This window comes from Colobus angolensis, unplaced genomic scaffold (assembly GCF_000951035.1).
Source record: "Colobus angolensis palliatus isolate OR3802 unplaced genomic scaffold, Cang.pa_1.0 Scaffold44, whole genome shotgun sequence".
In the NCBI taxonomy this organism is placed as follows: Eukaryota; Metazoa; Chordata; class Mammalia; order Primates; family Cercopithecidae; genus Colobus; species Colobus angolensis.
In genome coordinates, this window is record NW_012117821.1 from 1,245,045 (window position 1) to 1,262,346 (window position 17,302).

A 17,302-nucleotide genomic window follows, 5' to 3' on the forward strand; every position below is an offset into this window, starting at 1 on the left:
GGTGGTGCGTTTTCTGTGTTTTATCACAATAAAAAACGTGAAAACACACACACACACACACACACACACACACACACACACAGCACCTGCTGTGATGAGCAAAAGGTGGCTCCAAGGGAGCCACGTCCAGCCGGAAAGCCTGCCCCCTTACCTGAAACTTCTTAACCCCTGTGAGGCGGGAGAGCTCCCGGAACTCCAGCTGAATGCTGGTCACCTCGGCCACCGTGCTGTCGGAGGTCCACCGTGGCGGGTGCGCAACTCCAGTGCCGATGTTCACATCCGAGTACGGAATCTTGGATGGTGTTCTGAAGGCAGGCATTAGCCGATTTCCAAAATCCTCCTGGTACACGAGCAGGGCAGAGAACCAGTGTTTCAGGTCACCTAGAGGCTTCGTCTACACGTCATGACTCTCACCCCCTTGACCCCAGTGGAGACGCTGAAGGCTCTCTGGGGCCAACACAGCAGCAAAGGAAACGGGCACCACTGCACTGAGTGAATGTCTCTACAAGGTCAGTGGTGATCAAAGTGGCTGCATCAGCTCACGAATATGGGCTCAGAAACAGACTCGAAGAGGAAACAGGAAAACAGTCACATCCCCACAAGTCCGCGAAACGGGTAACTCCTTGAATGCATGTCCACTGTCTCCTTGCAGGACACCCCGAGACACTTACAGCTTTCCTCAGGAAGAGGCTGTCCCCAGACAGGTGGTAGGCACTCAGGAGCCCCCCCAGGATGCGGATCGTGCTCTCAAACAGGTTGACATCCACGTCCTTTTCAAAGTGTAACTTCTTCGACACCCACTTCCTGGCTTCCTCAAATTCTATAACACAAAACAGTGAAGGATGCAGAGACAAACGGATGGGTCCAACGCTTTCCTATGATCTGTCCATCTTCAATCTTCAAAATGTGTTTGGCTGGGCACAGTGGCTCACGCCTGGAATCCCAGCACTTTGGGAGGCTCAGGCAAGTGCATAGCTTGAGCCCAGGGGTTCGAGACCAGCCTGGGCAACATGGCAAAACCCCATCTCTACTAAAAACACAAAAATTAGCTGAGTGTGGTGGTGTGTGCCTGTGGTCCCAACTACTGGGGAGGGTGAGGCAGGAGAATCGCTTCAACACGGGAGGCGAAGACTGCAGTGAACTGAGATCGTGCCACTGCACTCCAGCCTGGGCCACGTCGCAAGACTCTGTCTCCAAAAAACCCACGTTTGAAACCAGGAGGCGAACGTTGCAATGAGCCGAGATTGCGTCATTGCGCTCCAGCCCAGGTAACAGTGTGGAACTTCATCTCAAAAACAAAAGCAAAAACAAAAAAATAAAAAACAAACCCACGTTCTGGGGCATTATCGTTCCCCTGCTGCAGGGCTTCAACATCACCTCCCGTCTCAAGGGGGTAAATCTTAAAGTCTCCAACATTTGTGAATAAAACAGAGTCAGCAGTGCAGTCACTGTGACCACAAATGGGTCACAATCAAAGGCCATGATACAAAAAAAATCATACAAGCAATTTACTGGTGGTCTTCAACCTATTCAAAAAATTAGGTAAATGTTTAAAATACCGCTTAAATAACTGAAGACACATACTCCCAATTCAAAATGGATATGCTGGTCTACGGAGGACGCTGCTGAGATCTGGACCCAGCGGGGCCCACAGTCACTCATCCCCACCACCCCCAGCTCCAAGAGCAGCACAGCCTGGAAATGCCCCTTGGAGGTCCCCCAAAGAGGCCACGCTCAACTCCTGCAGAGGTCCGGGGACAGCTGCCCTGGGTGTGCCCTGGGTGTGCCCTGGGTGGCTGGAGAAGAACAGGAACTGACCATAGTCAGCACGTCCACTCCTGCACCCAGAGGAAGGGAAAACCCACGGTCAGATGCAAACCACAGTGCTCACTCCACGTGCAACCCACACACTGCCTCAGCACACGAGGCCCACACAGAGGGTTCACCCCCTCCCCAGAAAGCACCAGGTACCTTTCCTCAGACCCAAGATCCACATGGTGTCCAGTGCGTCGATCAGCGTGAGCCCGAGGCCAAACCACTCGCTGAAGGACCTGGACACAGGCCTCAGCTCGTCGTGGCCCCACGCAAACTTGCGGTATCCTTTCCACGCGTGCAGGAAGACGTCAATCACGCCCTTCTGGCGATAGTTTGGATGCGCTAGTAGGAGAGAGAGAGAGCACAGGCCGTGGCGGGCGTGGTCCCGGCCTCGGCACAGATGGACACCCTCAGGCAGAGCGCTGCTGTGACCCCCATCGGGCAAAGATGACCGTGAGTTTGGGATGACGGGAAGAGCGGTGGTGGGCGCAGCAAAGGGCGGGGCCACAGAGGCTGCAGCAGCCTCCAGGGAGAACACAGTCTGCCAAGGGCCTGAGGCCTCCGGAGGCTACACAGGATGGCACCTGGCACCCGACCACCAGCCTGGGGCCTGCGCACCTCTGCCTGGCACCTGGGCAGGCACGCCCTCCTTGGGCCTCGGTGGCCTCTGCCCAAAGGGACAAGACTGGCTGCCCTAAGGGCGCTGGGACAGCAGAGTGGAGCCTGTGGAGCAGCGGGTGAGCGTGGTGCCAACTCAGAATCTGAAACGCTGATGGGTGCAGACCTTGACACGAACACCCTCGGCTCACACACACTCATTCTGCCCTATGGGCTTCAGATGCTCCACAGGACTCACACTGCAGACGCACTAGAGTCGCCTTGGTCACTCTTTTTTTTTAATGCTATTTTTTTGGTCAGGCATGGTGGCTCACGCCTGTAATCCCCGTACTCTGGGAGGCCAAGGTGGGCGGATCACCTGAGGTCAGGAGTTTGAGACCAGTCTGGCCAATGTGGCGAAACCTCGTCTCTACTAAAAATACAAAAATTAGCTGGGCGTGGTGGCGGGTGCCTGTAATCCCAGCTACTCGGGAGGCTGAGGCATGAGAATCACTTGAACCTAGGAGGTGGAGGTTACAGTGAGGTGACAGAGCAAGACTCTGTCTCAAATATATATATATACTTTTTTTTTTGTAGAGATGGGTCCTCACTATGTTGTCCAGTTGGTCTTGAACTCCTGCACTCAAGCAATCCTCCTACCTCAGCCTCTCAAAGTGCTGGGATTACAAGCGTGAGCCACCACGCCCAGCCAACATTGACTAATGTGTGGACTGACACGTGTGTAACGGCACCATACCACGCGTTCTCTCAGGAAAGGTTCTGAGGCCTCCTCGTGCTCATGGCTTGGCTCTGCCTCTGCACTCATTAATGCTGCAGAGATTGCTACACATCCCTCACAGGCCTGGGGCTAGGAGTCCCGGCTCTGGGCTCCCTCCCCACCTCGGAGACACCTGGGGGCATGATGAGAGCAGGGTTCCAGACTCAGCGATCTGCCATGAGTCCCATAGACAAGTAAACGACTCTGGCGGTGGCAGCCTCAGCCCTGGTTTTCCATTTGGAGAACGGGAGGGGGACCGGTGTACCGTGTCAGAGGGCGTCATGTGCGGGCAGCAAGCCACCCAGGTGCTGAGGCGAGAGACCGAGGGCACGAGCTGTTCTGGTCTAACAACATATATAAAGTAAGAACAGTTCTACTAGATATAGATCATAGATTATATATGATTATATATGAATATCATTAATCATTAGTTTCTAGCAATTACTCTTTACTCCAATATTATAATAATCCTCGCTCTACAACTATAACCTAGGAAAAGCCAGGTCATACAGACATAGGAGCTGAGGGGACATAGTGAGAAGTGACCAGAAGACAGGAGTGTGAGCCTTCTGTTATGCCTGGGCAGGGCCACCAGAGGGCTCCTTGGTCTAGCGGTAACGCCAGCATCTGGGAAGACGCCCGTTACCAAGTGGACCGTGGTCTAGCGGTAGCGTCAGTGCCAAGGAAAAGTACCCACTACTTAGCAGACCGGGAAAGGGAGTCCCTGTTTCCTGGGGAAGTTCAGGGAAGACTCTACTCCTCCACCTCTTGTGGAGGGCTTGACCTCAGTCAGGCCCGCCCGCAGTTATCCGGAGGCCTGACGTCTCCCTGAGATGCTGTGCTTCAGTGGTCACGCTCCTAGTCCGCCTTCATGTTCCATCCTGTACACCTGGCTCTGCCGTCTAGATAGCAGTAGCAAATTGGTGAAAGTACTAAAAACCTCTGATGTGAAGAAATAATGGCGTAGGCTGTGTCCTCTCTCTCTGTCTCTTCGCCTTGGCTGCCAAACAGGGAAGGGCCCCCTGTCCAGTGGACACGTGACTCGTGTGACCTTGTCAATCATTGGAGATGACTCACACGCCTTACCCTGCCCCTTTTGCCTTGTATCCAATATATATCAGCGCAGCCTGGCATTTGGGGCCACTACCGGTCTCTGCATCTTGGTGGTAGTAGTCCCCCGGGCCCAGCTGTCTTTTCTTTCATCTGTGTCTTGTGTCTTTATTCCTACAATCCCTCGTCTCCACACACGGGGAGAAAAACCCACCGACCCTGTGGGGCTGGACCCTACAGTCATGAGGCTGAAAGAGGCCGGCATGCACTGAGCTTGGCCGAAGGCCCGCACCTGGGAGGCTCCCAACAAATGGTGCTCAGAATAAAGGGGCCCGCAGAGCGGCCTGGGACTGGCCAGGCCAAGACCGGGGATGCAGCATGGGCAGCAGTCTCCAGGGATCCTGTGGGGCAGCCTGGCCCAGACACAAATCTCCCACACACACCTTCTTCTGCAGCCACATGCTCAGGGACAGCAGGCCAAGAGTCACATGGTGTCACCAAGGTTGCAGAGCCAGTGAGGACTCAGCAGGGGGATGCCGAAGAGCAAGGTGCACACCAGGGCTGGGGGCACCCACCACGGCTGAGACGAAGCCTGCACCCATCAGCCACCAGCCCCCGAGCACCTGGGGAGGAAGGGGTGCAGGCGTGGCCTCACCTGGTGTACCCTGTGTCCTGGCCGGTGGCAGGGGAGGCTTGGTGGGCACTTCTGCTTTTCTTGAAGAGAGCTCGGTGCCCTGCTCAGGCTCGATCACCGCTCCCCTCCAGCTTCGGGGGAGAAGGAAGGGCGTCAGCTGCCGTCAAACACGTGTGGCTCCGTGTTTCCCATCCCCACGCTCCACACCCACAGCCAAGGCAAGGCCCTGCACCCATCACGGCCCCATCTTCCTGCGGTGCAGGCTGCTGAGTGGCAGGAAACACACAGTTCAGTCCTGAGCTCCCGTGCCTGAGAGTCAAGACCACAGCACTGCTCCAAGGTCAAAGCTGGCCGAGGTCAGAGACCAGAGCTTGGAGAATCATGAGAAATAGCTCTGCAGAGGCCGGAGGCAGGGGGCCTCTACGGTGGAGGTCCAGAGAATCTGTCATCCAAACAGGAGCACTAATGACAGCGAGGTGGCCCCAGGATGCCAGGATGGCCACACAGACGGGGGCTGTCCCTACATACGAGACGCATGGCCACTCAAACTCCCCATCCAGAGTTCCGTCCGATGGCCATCAGGAACAGTTACAAGGTTGTGTAGAGGGCTCTCCGCACAACCTCCTAGCTGTGGCTGGGCCTGAGCGTTCTCTTGGGGCCCTGTGGTGAATCTGTCCCAGGCTCAGGGAAAGGCCTCTTACATCCACGGATGGCTTACATGCTGGGAGTACAAATGTGGCACTTTTGACAGGCTGAGGTCAAATGCTCTTTTGCTCTGGAAGTGAAGCCTCCTTGCATTCATGCCAACGCTAACTAGAGTGCAGTGGTCCTCAAATTCTCCTCTTGGCAGTGAGGACCACTCACATGCACACATCCATGCCTCTCACCATGCGCCTGAGTTCAGGGCCTCTGGGCCCGTTTCTTCAGAGCCCATCTCTCATGGCTGACGGCGCTTGTCTCAGGCCACTCCTGCACAGCAGCCCTCACTGGCCCTGGCTCCATCCACAAAGCAGAGCTCAGGTCTGGCCCACACTTTGTGGGGGAGGCAGGACGCCTGCGGGGAGCCCTGCCTTCCGCCTCAATTACATCAACTCTGTTTCTAAGAGCGTAACATGGAGCCAGAAACGAGGCTGAGATGCCCCAGCACCGAACAAAGCGTCACTGGGATCCACAACCTGGACCTGACCGACCGGGCAGAGGACAGCACCCTGGGAGCCTGGGCACTGGGCAACTCCCTCTCCGTCTGCTCTCTGCTCGACCAGATGGGGCTCGGGAAAGGAGGTGGCCCGGGCAGCCAGTGTCCACCTCTGAGCCTGGCTCCCCGTCCCCACCCACCCGTGCACCCTTCACACCACATGAAATGTTCTGAGACATTACTGCAAACCATGAGGACATTATCGGGGACCTAATTTAGCTCTGACCTCCAGTTTTAAAACTTCGATTCTATAATCTAAGGTTGATGAAGACAGATGATAGAGCATACATTGTCAGTTTCAAAGGAAAATAGATCTCAGACACAATGTGTTTTCGCGCTCTTGTTTTCTGGAATAGAAAGCCCTGAGCTGCGGTGTGCAGCCTGCCTTGCGCTCTGTACCTGATGACCGTCCTCTGCCGATCTCCTTCCGGGCGGGGGTCCACAGGGACGTCTTCCCTTTTCATGGCCTCCTCCTGGGTCCCGTCCTGCAGGTCTTGGCTGGGGGGTCTAATCTGCAGGTGAGGTGGTCCCCGCTGGACGTGTCTTTGTGACTTCTGTAGAGAAATCAGTCACCCAGGAAATCATGGGGCGCCTGCGAGCTGCCCTTCTTTCCCTCTACGGGACACCCTCAGGTGCAGCCCACACCTCACTGACTGAGCTTCCACCTCACCTCAGACTAAATTACTTTCGTTTTTCAACACGACAGGCAGCTTCAGAAGACAGCTCCTTAGGACCCTGGGGACACTGCCGGCTGGCTAACCGGCCCCAGGCAGAGCGCTTCAGCCCCTCCCGCGGTGGGAATATTTCCAAACTCTCACAGGTCCTAAAGGCTTCATAAGAAAGGGTTGCGGTCGGCCGGGCGCGGTGGCTCAAGCCTGTAATCCCAGCACTTTGGGAGGCCGAGACGGGCGGATCACGAGGTCAGGAGATCGAGACCATCCTGGCTAACACGGTGAAACCCCGTCTCTACTAAAAATACAAAAACTAGCCGGGCGAGGTGGCGGGCGCCTGTAGTCCCAGCTACTCGGGAGGCTGAGCCAGGAGAATGGCGTAAATCCAGGAGGCGGAGCTTGCAGTGAGCTGAGATCTATCTGGCCACTGCACTCCAGTCCGGGCGACAGAGCAAGACTCCACCTCAAAAAAAAAAAAAAAAAAAGGGTTGCGGCAAACACCAGCTCCAGCAACAGCTCTGGGTCCCCAGGCCTCCCGCACAGTCATCGCAACGTGAGTAAGGCGCCCACATCCTCACTACAAAGCACAAAGCTTCCGATGACATATGGAGCTGGGTTCCCCTTGCCAGGCGCCCCCCTGCTGTGTGATGCGGGTCTTCTGGCCACCCCCACCGCCCCGTTCCCTGTTTCCACACCTGCAGGCACAGAGCCCCATCCTCTGCTTCCTTCCCCATGTGAACAGGAGCGTGGGAAAGCTGCAGACTGTGTCACGGACCGAGGCTTAGTTCCTCCTGAGTCTAGAGGCAAATTCATTCTCTCCTATGGCCTCAGTTTTCTGTGGTATTGCCAAACCTTGATTTTTATTATTATTATTATAGAGACAGGGTCTCCTTACATTGCCTAGGCTGGTCTCAAACTCCCGGCCTCACGAATTCTTCCTGCCTTGGCTTCCCAAAGTGCTGGGATGACAGGTTGGAGCCACCACACCCGGCCCAAACCATAATTTTGTACTTCTTTACTGATGGATGTTTAGATTGTTCCACTTTTTTTTTTTTTTTTTTTTTTTTAAGGAAAGAATGACTACTTATGGCTGGGCACGGTGGCTCACGCCTGTAATCCCAGCACTTTGGGAGGCTGAGGCAGGTGGATCACCTGAGGTCAGGAGTTCAAGACCAACCTGGCCAACATGGTGAAACACCATCTCTACTCAAAGTACAAAAATTAGGCCAAGTGTGGTGGCGGGTGCCTGTAATCCCAGCTACTCGGGAGGCTGAGCCAGGAGAATGGCGTAAATCCAGGAGGCGGAGCTTGCAGTGAGCTGAGATCTGGCCACTGCACTCCAGTCCGGGCGACAGAGCAAGACTCCACCTCAAAAAAAAAAAAAAAGAAAGGGTTGCGGCAAACACCAGCTCCAGCAACAGCTCTGGGTCCCCAGGCCTCCCGCACAGTCATCGCAACGTGAGTAAGGCGCCCACATCCTCACTACAAAGCACAAAGCTTCCGATGACATATGGAGCTGGGTTCCCCTTGCCAGGCGCCCCCCTGCTGTGTGATGCGGGTCTTCTGGCCACCCCCACCGCCCCGTTCCCTGTTTCCACACCTGCAGGCACAGAGCCCCATCCTCTGCTTCCTTCCCCATGTGAACAGGAGCGTGGGAAAGCTGCAGACTGTGTCACGGACCGAGGCTTAGTTCCTCCTGAGTCTAGAGGCAAATTCATTCTCTCCTATGGCCTCAGTTTTCTGTGGTATTGCCAAACCTTGATTTTTATTATTATTATTATAGAGACAGGGTCTCCTTACATTGCCTAGGCTGGTCTCAAACTCCCGGCCTCACGAATTCTTCCTGCCTTGGCTTCCCAAAGTGCTGGGATGACAGGTTGGAGCCACCACACCCGGCCCAAACCATAATTTTGTACTTCTTTACTGATGGATGTTTAGATTGTTCCACTTTTTTTTTTTTTTTTTTTTTTTTAAGGAAAGAATGACTACTTATGGCTGGGCACGGTGGCTCACGCCTGTAATCCCAGCACTTTGGGAGGCTGAGGCAGGTGGATCACCTGAGGTCAGGAGTTCAAGACCAACCTGGCCAACATGGTGAAACACCATCTCTACTCAAAGTACAAAAATTAGCCAGGCATGGTGGTGCATGCCTGTAATCCCAGTCAGAGTCTTGCTTTGTCACCCAGGCCAGAGTGCAATGGTGTAATCTTGGCACACTGCAACCTCCACCTCCTGGGTTCAAGCAACTCTCCTGCCTCAGCCTCCCCAGTAGCTGGGATTACAGGCACGTGTCACCACACCTGGCTAATTTTTCTATTTTTAGTAGAAACAGGATTTCACCATGTTTGCCAGGCTGGTCTCGAACTTCTGATCTCAGGTAATCCACCCACCTCAGCCTCCCAAAGTGCTGCGATTACAGGCATGAGCCATTGTGCCCGGCCTGTTTTGTTTGTTTGTTTGTTTTTTGAGACAGAGTTTTGCTTTTGTTGCCCAGGCTGGAGTGCAGTGGCGCAATCTTGGCTCACTGCAACCCCTGCCTCCCAGGTTCAAGCAATTCTCCTGCCTCAGCCTCCCAAGTAGCTGGGATTACAGGCACCTGCCACCATGCCAGGCTAATCTTTTGTATTGTTAGTAGAGCCAGGATTTCACCATGTTGGCCAGGCTCGTTTTGAACTCCTGGTCTCAAACGATCCACCCATCTCGGCCTCCCAAAGTGCAGGGATTACAGGCGTGAGCCACCACGCCTGGCCCCAGCCTGTTTTTTTTTTTTTTTTGCCTGCCTCGGCCTCTCAGAGTGCTGGGATGACAGATGTGAGCCACTAGTTCCACTGTGTGTTTGTCTAGTCTCTTCCCCACCAGGTCGCACAATCACTGTCCTCTTCATCTCCCTGCTATTGAGTCCACAGTGGAAGGTCGGAAGAAACTATTAGAATTACATCACTAAGATCATCTAGTCTTAAATCACCGTGACGAGGGTCAGGCGTGGTGGCTCACACCTGTAATCCTAGCACTTTGGGAGGCCGAGGCAGGAGGATCACTTGAGCCCAGGAGTTTCAAACCAGCCTAGGTAACAAAGTGAGACCTCACCTCTACAAAAAATCAAAAAGTTAGCCAGGTGTGGTGGCACATCCCTGTAATCCCAGCTACTTGGGAGGCTGAGGCAGGGGAATCACTTGAACCTGAGATACGGAGGTTGAAGTGAGCCAAGACTGTGCCACTGCACTCCAGCCTGGGCAACAGAGTGAGATTCTGTCTTAAAAAAAAAAAAAAATCACTATGGGTTCAATGATCACAGTTTTATGATCTTGTAGGGATGTTCATCTGAGTTTTAGTTTTATTCCCAAATTTTCAATAGAGGTTTGAATTTTGATAGGGAGTCAACGGATTTACACATTAATTTAGGGAGAATTTAAATCTTTTATTTATTTATTTATTTTGAAACAGTCTTGCTCTGTCGCCCAGGCTGGAGTGTAGTGGTGCGATCTTGGCTCACTGCAAGCTCCGCCTCCTGGGTTCATGCCATTCTCCTGCTTCAGCCTCCCGAGTAGCTGGGACTACAGGCGCCTGCTACCACGCCCGGCTAATTCTGTTTTTGTGTTTTTAGTAGATTTTCACCATGTTAGCCAGGATGATCTCAATCTCTTGACCTCGTGATCCTCCCGCCTCTGCCTCCCAAAGTGCTGGGATTACAGGCGTGAGCCACCGCGCCTGGCCACTTAAATCTTTATAGCACAAGAATAAAATGTCTAATTATTTAGATCTTTTCAAATACCTTGAGTGTTATACTTTTATTCATACTGACCTTATGTATTTTAATATCAGGATTATTCCTGTGAACTTGGTGGCATTCTTTTCTTCTTCTTGTGATGGAGATCTCTTTTCTTTTCTTTTTTTTTTTTTTTGTCGAGACAGAGTCTCACTATCACCCAGGCTGGAATGCAGTGGCGCGATCTCAGCTTGCTGCAATTTCAGCCTCCCAGGTTCAGGCGATTCTCTTGCCTCAGCCTCCTGAGTAGCTGGGATTATAGTCACACACCACCACGCCTGGCTAATTTTTGTATTTTTAGTAGAAACGGGGTTTCACCATGTTGGCCAGGCTGGGGTCTCAAACTCCTCACCTCAAACCTCAAGTGATCTGCCTGCCTCGGCCTCCCAAAGTGCTGGAACTACAGGCGTGAGCCACTGCATCCTGCCGAGATCTCTTTTCAATAATATTTTCTAATTGATTACTGCTACTATATAGCAAAGTTCTCTAAAACTAATTTCTAAGCCTGATGAAGTCGTAAGAAGCATACTTGGTAAAGGATGAAATATTCTAACTCACAACAGTCATACAAATAATAAAGGAAAATATGAAATTCCTAAGACTCATCAAAGGATACGGACAGCTTCCGGGATGGGAGCACATACGGCCACTCATCACCTCTCCCCTCTTGTAAGTGTCCCTGCTTCTAGGTGAGACACACAAACGTCTATGAAAAGCAGGCACCAGTTTTTGACTGTCGCACTGGAAACATTACCAACACGAGAATGCCCAGTGCTGCCAGGGTCCCACTGACTGCTACTCTCAGCACCGTAGCAGGGGAAGCAAATTCGGGAATAGTGTGTCACGATACATATCACAGGACTTCAAAATATTCACAACCTTTAACTCTTAATAGTTTATGTACTACGGATGTAATGGGGACGTTTACGAATGAGGAAAGAATCAACAGATAAATGACTCAGAAATGATGGTTTATCCAAGCAATGGAGAAGAGCTATAAAAATCTGCATGAAGGCCGGGCACGGTGGCTCAAGCCTGTAATCCCAGCACTTTGGGAGGCCGAGACGGGCGGATCACAAGGTCAGGAGATCGAGACCATCCTGGCTAACACGGTGAAATCCCATCTCTACTAAAAATACAAAAAACTAGCCAGGCGAGGTGGCGGGCGCCTGTAGTCCCAGCTACTCGGGAGGCTGAGGCAGGAGAATGGTGTAAACCCAGGAGGCGGAGCTTGCAGTGAGCTGAGATCCGGCCACTGCACTCCAGCCTGGGGGACAGAGCAAGACTCCGTCTCAAAAAAAAAAAAAAAAAAAAATCTGCATTAAAGGGAACATTCTCATGTGCATAAAAAAAATAGGGACCAATCCAGCCCCTAACCCTCAATTACGTATACACGTGTGTATCCAAATACCAATCCAGACCCTAACCCTCAATTATGTATACATGTGTTTATCCAAATAAAATTATTATTATTATTATTCTTTTTTGAGACAGGGTCTCCCTGTTATCCAGGCTGGATCATAGCTCATTATAGCCTCAACCTCCCTGGCTTAAGCGATCCACCTCAGCCTCCCAGGTAGCTGGGACTGTAGGCATGCACCATCATGCCTGGCTAATTTTTTTTTTTGGTAGAGATGGGGGTCTCATCATGTTGCCCAGGCTAGGCATAAGCAATCTGCCTGCCTTGGCCTCTGAAAGTGCTGGGATTACAGGTGAGAGCCACCACACCTGGTCAAATAAACTGAAAGACATATACCAAGTGTTTCAAGAGTTGGACTGGAAACAGGGGTAATGTGTGGCTGTATTTTCCCCTTTATACCTTCTCAATGTTCCCATTTTCTCTCCTAAGTCCCTGTAACATTTGAAATCAGCCAGGTGTGGTGTCTGATGCCTATGATCCCAGTACTTTGGGAGACTGAGGCAGGAGGATCACTTGAGCTCAGGAGTTGGAGACCAGTCTGGGCATCATAGTGAGACCTCATCTCTAATAAAATATAATTTTAAAACTTAAAAAAAAATTGAAATCAATCAAAGTAAAATGTTCACAGAAAGGGATCTGGTCTAAACATAGTCTCATCCCTAACCAGGTCTAGATAAGTGCCAGGGTCTGAACAGGAGAGGCGGTGCAAGTGGTCCCTGGAAGGCAGGATGTCTCCAAGTCGACACTTGAGAGAGACATAGAATATTCACCACCCACCACCCCAGCTGCTCCTGGACACTAGGTACTGGCTTATGGGTCACTTGTGAGGGGCGGAAACACATCTTTCAATGGAAAAAATGCCACAGTCTGCTCTCAGGCAGTTATGATACTACATATGCAAAGGAGAGGAAGGACCAAAGAAGGAAAGGAAGCACCTGTCGGCTTTCAAGTCAGGAAATTCAATTTGTAGACAAAGACCTTGGTCAAAGGCAGAAACCCTCACACCCAAGAATGTGGAGCAGTGGCCCCATGACCAATCAAGAATAGGAGTCTCCCACCAGGCACGGCACCTTCTCGGGGCCAATTCCCACCCTACACCCTCTGCCCTGCTAGACCACCCTTGGAGAAGCTGCTCAGAGACAGGAATGCTGCCTTTGAAACGAGAATGTGGGCTTGCTTCCTTCTGCTTTTTGGTACTGTCCATCCCCTCTCTATTGAGCTTATAGCAATTTTAAAAGGACACATTTTCTTGTTAAAGAAATCAAAGGGCCGGGCATGGTGGCTCATGTCTGTAATCCCAGCACTTTGGGAGACTGAGGCGGGAAGATCATGAGGTCAGGAGTTCGAGACCAGTCTGGCCAACATAGTGAAACACCATCTCTACTAAAAATACAAAACTTAACCGGGCATGGTGGCATGTGCCTGTAATCCCAGCTACTTGGGAGGCTGAGGCAGGAGAATTGCTTGAACCTGAGAGGTGGAGGTTGCAGTGAGCGGAGATCAAACCACTGCACTCCAAGCCTAGGCGACAGAGTGAGACTCCATCTCAAAAAAAAAAAAAAAAAAAAGGCCGGAAGTGGTGGTTCACACCTGTAATCCCAGCACTTTGGGAGGCAGAGGTGAGCAGATCATGAGGTCAGGAGATTGAGACCATCCTGGCTAGCACAGTGAAACCCCATCTCTACTAAAAATACAAAAATTAACCAGGCATCATGGTACGCGCCTGTAGTCCCAGCTACTTGGTAGGCTGAGGCAGGAGAATCCCTTGAACCCGGCAGGCAGAGGTTGCAGTGAGCCAAGATCGTGCCACCGTGCGTCAGCCTGGGCAACAGAGCCAGACTCTGCCTCAAAAAAAGAAAAAACGTCAAAACACCCCCACGGCAGTCTGAAGGTGACCCAAGCTCATGGGGGCCAATGCCACTCTTGCTGGGATCCTTAGCCAGTGGGCAGCGGCCTGCCTCCATCTGCCAGCCCAGGAGCTGTTCCTCAGCAGGTTACCACTCCCAAGGCCGCTATTAGAAAGCGCTGTATGTCCCTATCACAGCCCTGAAGGGAAGTGAAACCTCCACCTGGTGCGGAGGACTCTGGTCACAGGTGAAGCTCCCAAGGCACTCCCACACCGCCTAGACACAATCACAGATGTACCAACAACAGTAATTAACACCCTAAGGGCCTTCCGAGCAGCCACACCAGAGTCAGCACCACCCTGGTGTTCTCAACGGCGTTGAGGATTTGGCTGTTCTTCCTGAACCAAATATTCACTGACAGGACATTTTCCTGGTTCTCCAGCTGCCTCCTGACCCATCCCCAGTCTCCACTGCCCCTGCCCTCCTCCCTGACCCCAATCTTCTCAGCCTGGTGACACCCAGACTAGGCCTGGCCCCTTCTTACCACCTTTCCAGATGACACAAACCACCTTCAATGGTTTGAAATGGTTTGAAATGCCTCTGGATTGAACCCCAGTTATAACTCCACACCATTTGCTCAAAGTACCTGCGATGAAATCTCTGGGAAGTCCCCAGGGTCGGTGTCTGCCTTCTGAGGAGCTGGTAAGACGGGTGGATTTGCTGGTTTCACCCCAGCGATTTCTGGCCTCATCTTCTGCTCTTCCTCTAGCCTGAAAGCCAGAGCTGAATAAGAGAAGCTATTTTATTTCAAATATGCCACAAGGCCTACAAGAGATTTAAACGGCTTCATTAAAATGCTTGGCAGGTGCTATCCATTACAAATCAACATTATGAGACCTGATAGTGATTAAAATTAATTCAACAATAGCCCAAGGGAATGAAATCTTTTTCAAAACACTTGGCAGTTTGTGTCCTTATCCATAACACAGAACCTCAAATCTTTTGCCTTCCTATTTTCCATTCAGGGACGTACAGTGTGTGGCAGATGGGCAGGAGTCCTTTAGCTCTGCTCCACAGAGAAGCATCTTAGACCAACTGACAAGAGATTCTCTACGTCCTCAAGAGAACTCTGCCTGGTCTTTTCCAAATACACACTAATGAGTGTTACGAAAGTAGTGTGGTTATTTAGGTTGAGAGTTCAAACCCACCAGCTGACTTACTCTATGAGGGAGGCTGGACATATCAGTACTTACACCAGATGCCTAGAAAGCAGTCAGACAGCATCAAATTAACGTCTGTGTTCTAGACAGGTGGTTAAATACAGCTCTACCTTTCTCTTTATCTTGATTTCTTGCCAATTCATTGCCATATATGCCTCCTGGAGCTGTTTAAGGTAGAATGCAAGACTGCTTCTGCCCAATCAAACCTCAACACAGATATCATTTTCAAGTACACGTATTTCTGATACCTTTCCAATGGTCAGCCAAGTTGATGTAGAAGAGGAGTCCACAGAAAATCAGAAAGGCAAGGAGGAAGAGAATCATATTCCGCTGCAATCTTGACAGTTGCTTCCACTTCTAAGGGAGGTACAGGGAATGACATTTCTTACTGAATATATCACACGGAAAGTCTCAACTGTCACACATTGTGAGGACAATAAGGAATGCAGGAAGATCCAGTGTTCAGCTCTATTTCTTTTTTTTTTTTTTAGACAAGGTCTCATTCTGTCACACCTAGGCTGGAGTGTAGTGGGTGGAACGCGGCATGAGCCACCATGCCCAGCCAGCTCTATTTATTTTGAATGGGGAAAAGTTCCTTCTCAGCAGGGAGTAGGAACATTGCTGGGACAATACTACAGATGTCATTAATACAGTAGTGTAGATGACATGTGAATAAGAAAAAAGTAGAAACATTTCTGTCATATTTCATCAGCAGTGGAAAAAGGCTCCCGCGATTCCCACAGATGTAACCCAGGCACCGCCCAGGCGATGCATGGGTCCGGATGTGGTAACGTTATCAATGCCCTTCGTCCTGAGACCACCACGAACACACCAGGAGCCAATCAAGAGGGGCTCATTTCTCACAGTACTGAGAGGAGCATACACTACGGGGAACCTCCGGTTTCTGCTCCAAGAGGGACAGGCGCCTGAGCCAGGACCTTGCAGAAAAGCGAACGAAGCCCAGAAAACCTGCTGGGGCTCCAAGCCCTCCTCCCACCACCGCCCCGCAGAATTCGGGCCGCTGAGACCGCTGCAGCCCCGACCCGGAACGCACATTTGCCCCTTTTTGCAGGGAAGGGGTGGAGAGGGCGGCGCCGGGGGAGTCGAGTCCGCCCGCCCAGGCCCCGCTAGGAGCCGCAGGCTGGGAGGGCGGCGGGCACAGCGGCCCCGGGCCCCGGTCAGCCCGGCGCGGTCCTCACCCTCCAGCACGAGCGCCGCCGCCAACTCTTGCTGTTGTCATAGCTCTCGCCAAAGCTCAGCGTCACCGAGATGAAGTCCCGATGAGGCGGCGGCGGCGGCGGTGGGTACATGACTACGGTGGTGGCTACAGCCCAAGGGGCCCCGCCCACTGGCGGCGTCAGGAAGTCCGACTGCGAGGAACCGAGAGCTCCGCTTCTCCTGCCCTCGCAAGCAGCCATTGCACCGCCGTCAACAACCCGTCCATCGCACGGATACACAACTGCGCATGCGCCAGGTCTCTATAAGGCCTCTGCGCCTGCGCCTGTCCCCGCACGTTCCAGCGTACGGGACTGCGTTCTACGCGTTCTACGGCGGCTGCGTCAGAGAACGGCTGCGACTCCGCCCTGCCCTCAGGTTCATTGCGCTTGCGCCGGCACAGATGCGCTCGGAGCGTAGCTGTAGCAACAGGGCGGGCCTTGGTTCCGCTTGGGGCGTGGTCGCTGTCTGGGGCTCTCACGTGGTTCGCCTCACCGGTCTGGAGCCGGGCTTCTCTCGCCTCCTGTCGTCCGGCTGCACCGGCTTTGCCCACGCCCTCACGGGAGACGCAGATACCCGGGACCTGGGGAGGCGCCCGGGCGGCGCCGCCATGTTGGCAGGGAGTCCCCGCGGCGTGGGATTGGGGCTGGGAAGCTCTTGGGCGCCGTCCTGGGCTGGGGGCCACCCTGGCCGCGTGGTCACCGGCAAGAAGCCCAGGGCCTCACCCAGGCGCGGGGGCCGGGGGAAGGACCGGACCCTCCCGAAGTCGCAGACCCTACTGGGCGGCACCCGAGCTGGGGTGGCCTCTACCCCGAGCTAAGCTGGCCGCGCCGCATCTCACCGTCCCCGGGGCCCGAGCGCTGCGCCTGGACCAGGGCCAAGCGAGGGGGCCAAGCGGCCGGCTGGACCCACAGTCCCCGTGCCATAGGCGGGTCGGAGCTTTCAGACCCGGCTTCAGCCCTCGAACCCGGTAGCCTTGGAGGTCAGCTTGAGATGACTGCTCTTCCTGCGCGGGGTTGTCCTCCCCAAAAACGTCCAAAATGGCAAAGAGGCGTCCGTGGCCTCCCGAGGCCCTCCCTGCCTGGGTTCTCCCC

The 17,302-nt window shown here is 53.0% G+C and overlaps 1 protein-coding gene across 2 annotated transcripts in view; it reads right to left on the reverse strand.

The window, feature by feature from the left end:
• Nucleotides 1-16,561, reverse strand: part of MAN1B1 (mannosidase, alpha, class 1B, member 1) — a 24,011-nt gene extending 7,450 nt beyond the window's left edge. The window contains exons 1-9 of one of the 2 annotated variants that reach the window (XM_011957261.1): nt 16,193-16,481; nt 15,242-15,350; nt 15,027-15,157; nt 14,420-14,556; nt 6,469-6,623; nt 4,896-5,005; nt 1,972-2,157; nt 672-820; nt 152-340 (exon numbers count right to left, since the gene is read on the reverse strand). In XM_011957261.1, the coding sequence (XP_011812651.1) occupies nt 152-340; nt 672-820; nt 1,972-2,157; nt 4,896-5,005; nt 6,469-6,623; nt 14,420-14,556; nt 15,027-15,057 (957 nt within the window). In that variant the 5' untranslated portion in view covers nt 15,058-15,157; nt 15,242-15,350; nt 16,193-16,481. Of the gene's footprint in view, nt 1-151; nt 341-671; nt 821-1,971; nt 2,158-4,895; nt 5,006-6,468; nt 6,624-14,419; nt 14,557-15,026; nt 15,158-15,241; nt 15,351-16,192 lie in introns of both variants that reach the window. The other variant, XM_011957260.1, reaches the window with a different exon arrangement.
• Nucleotides 16,562-17,302: the final 741 nt, after the last annotated feature.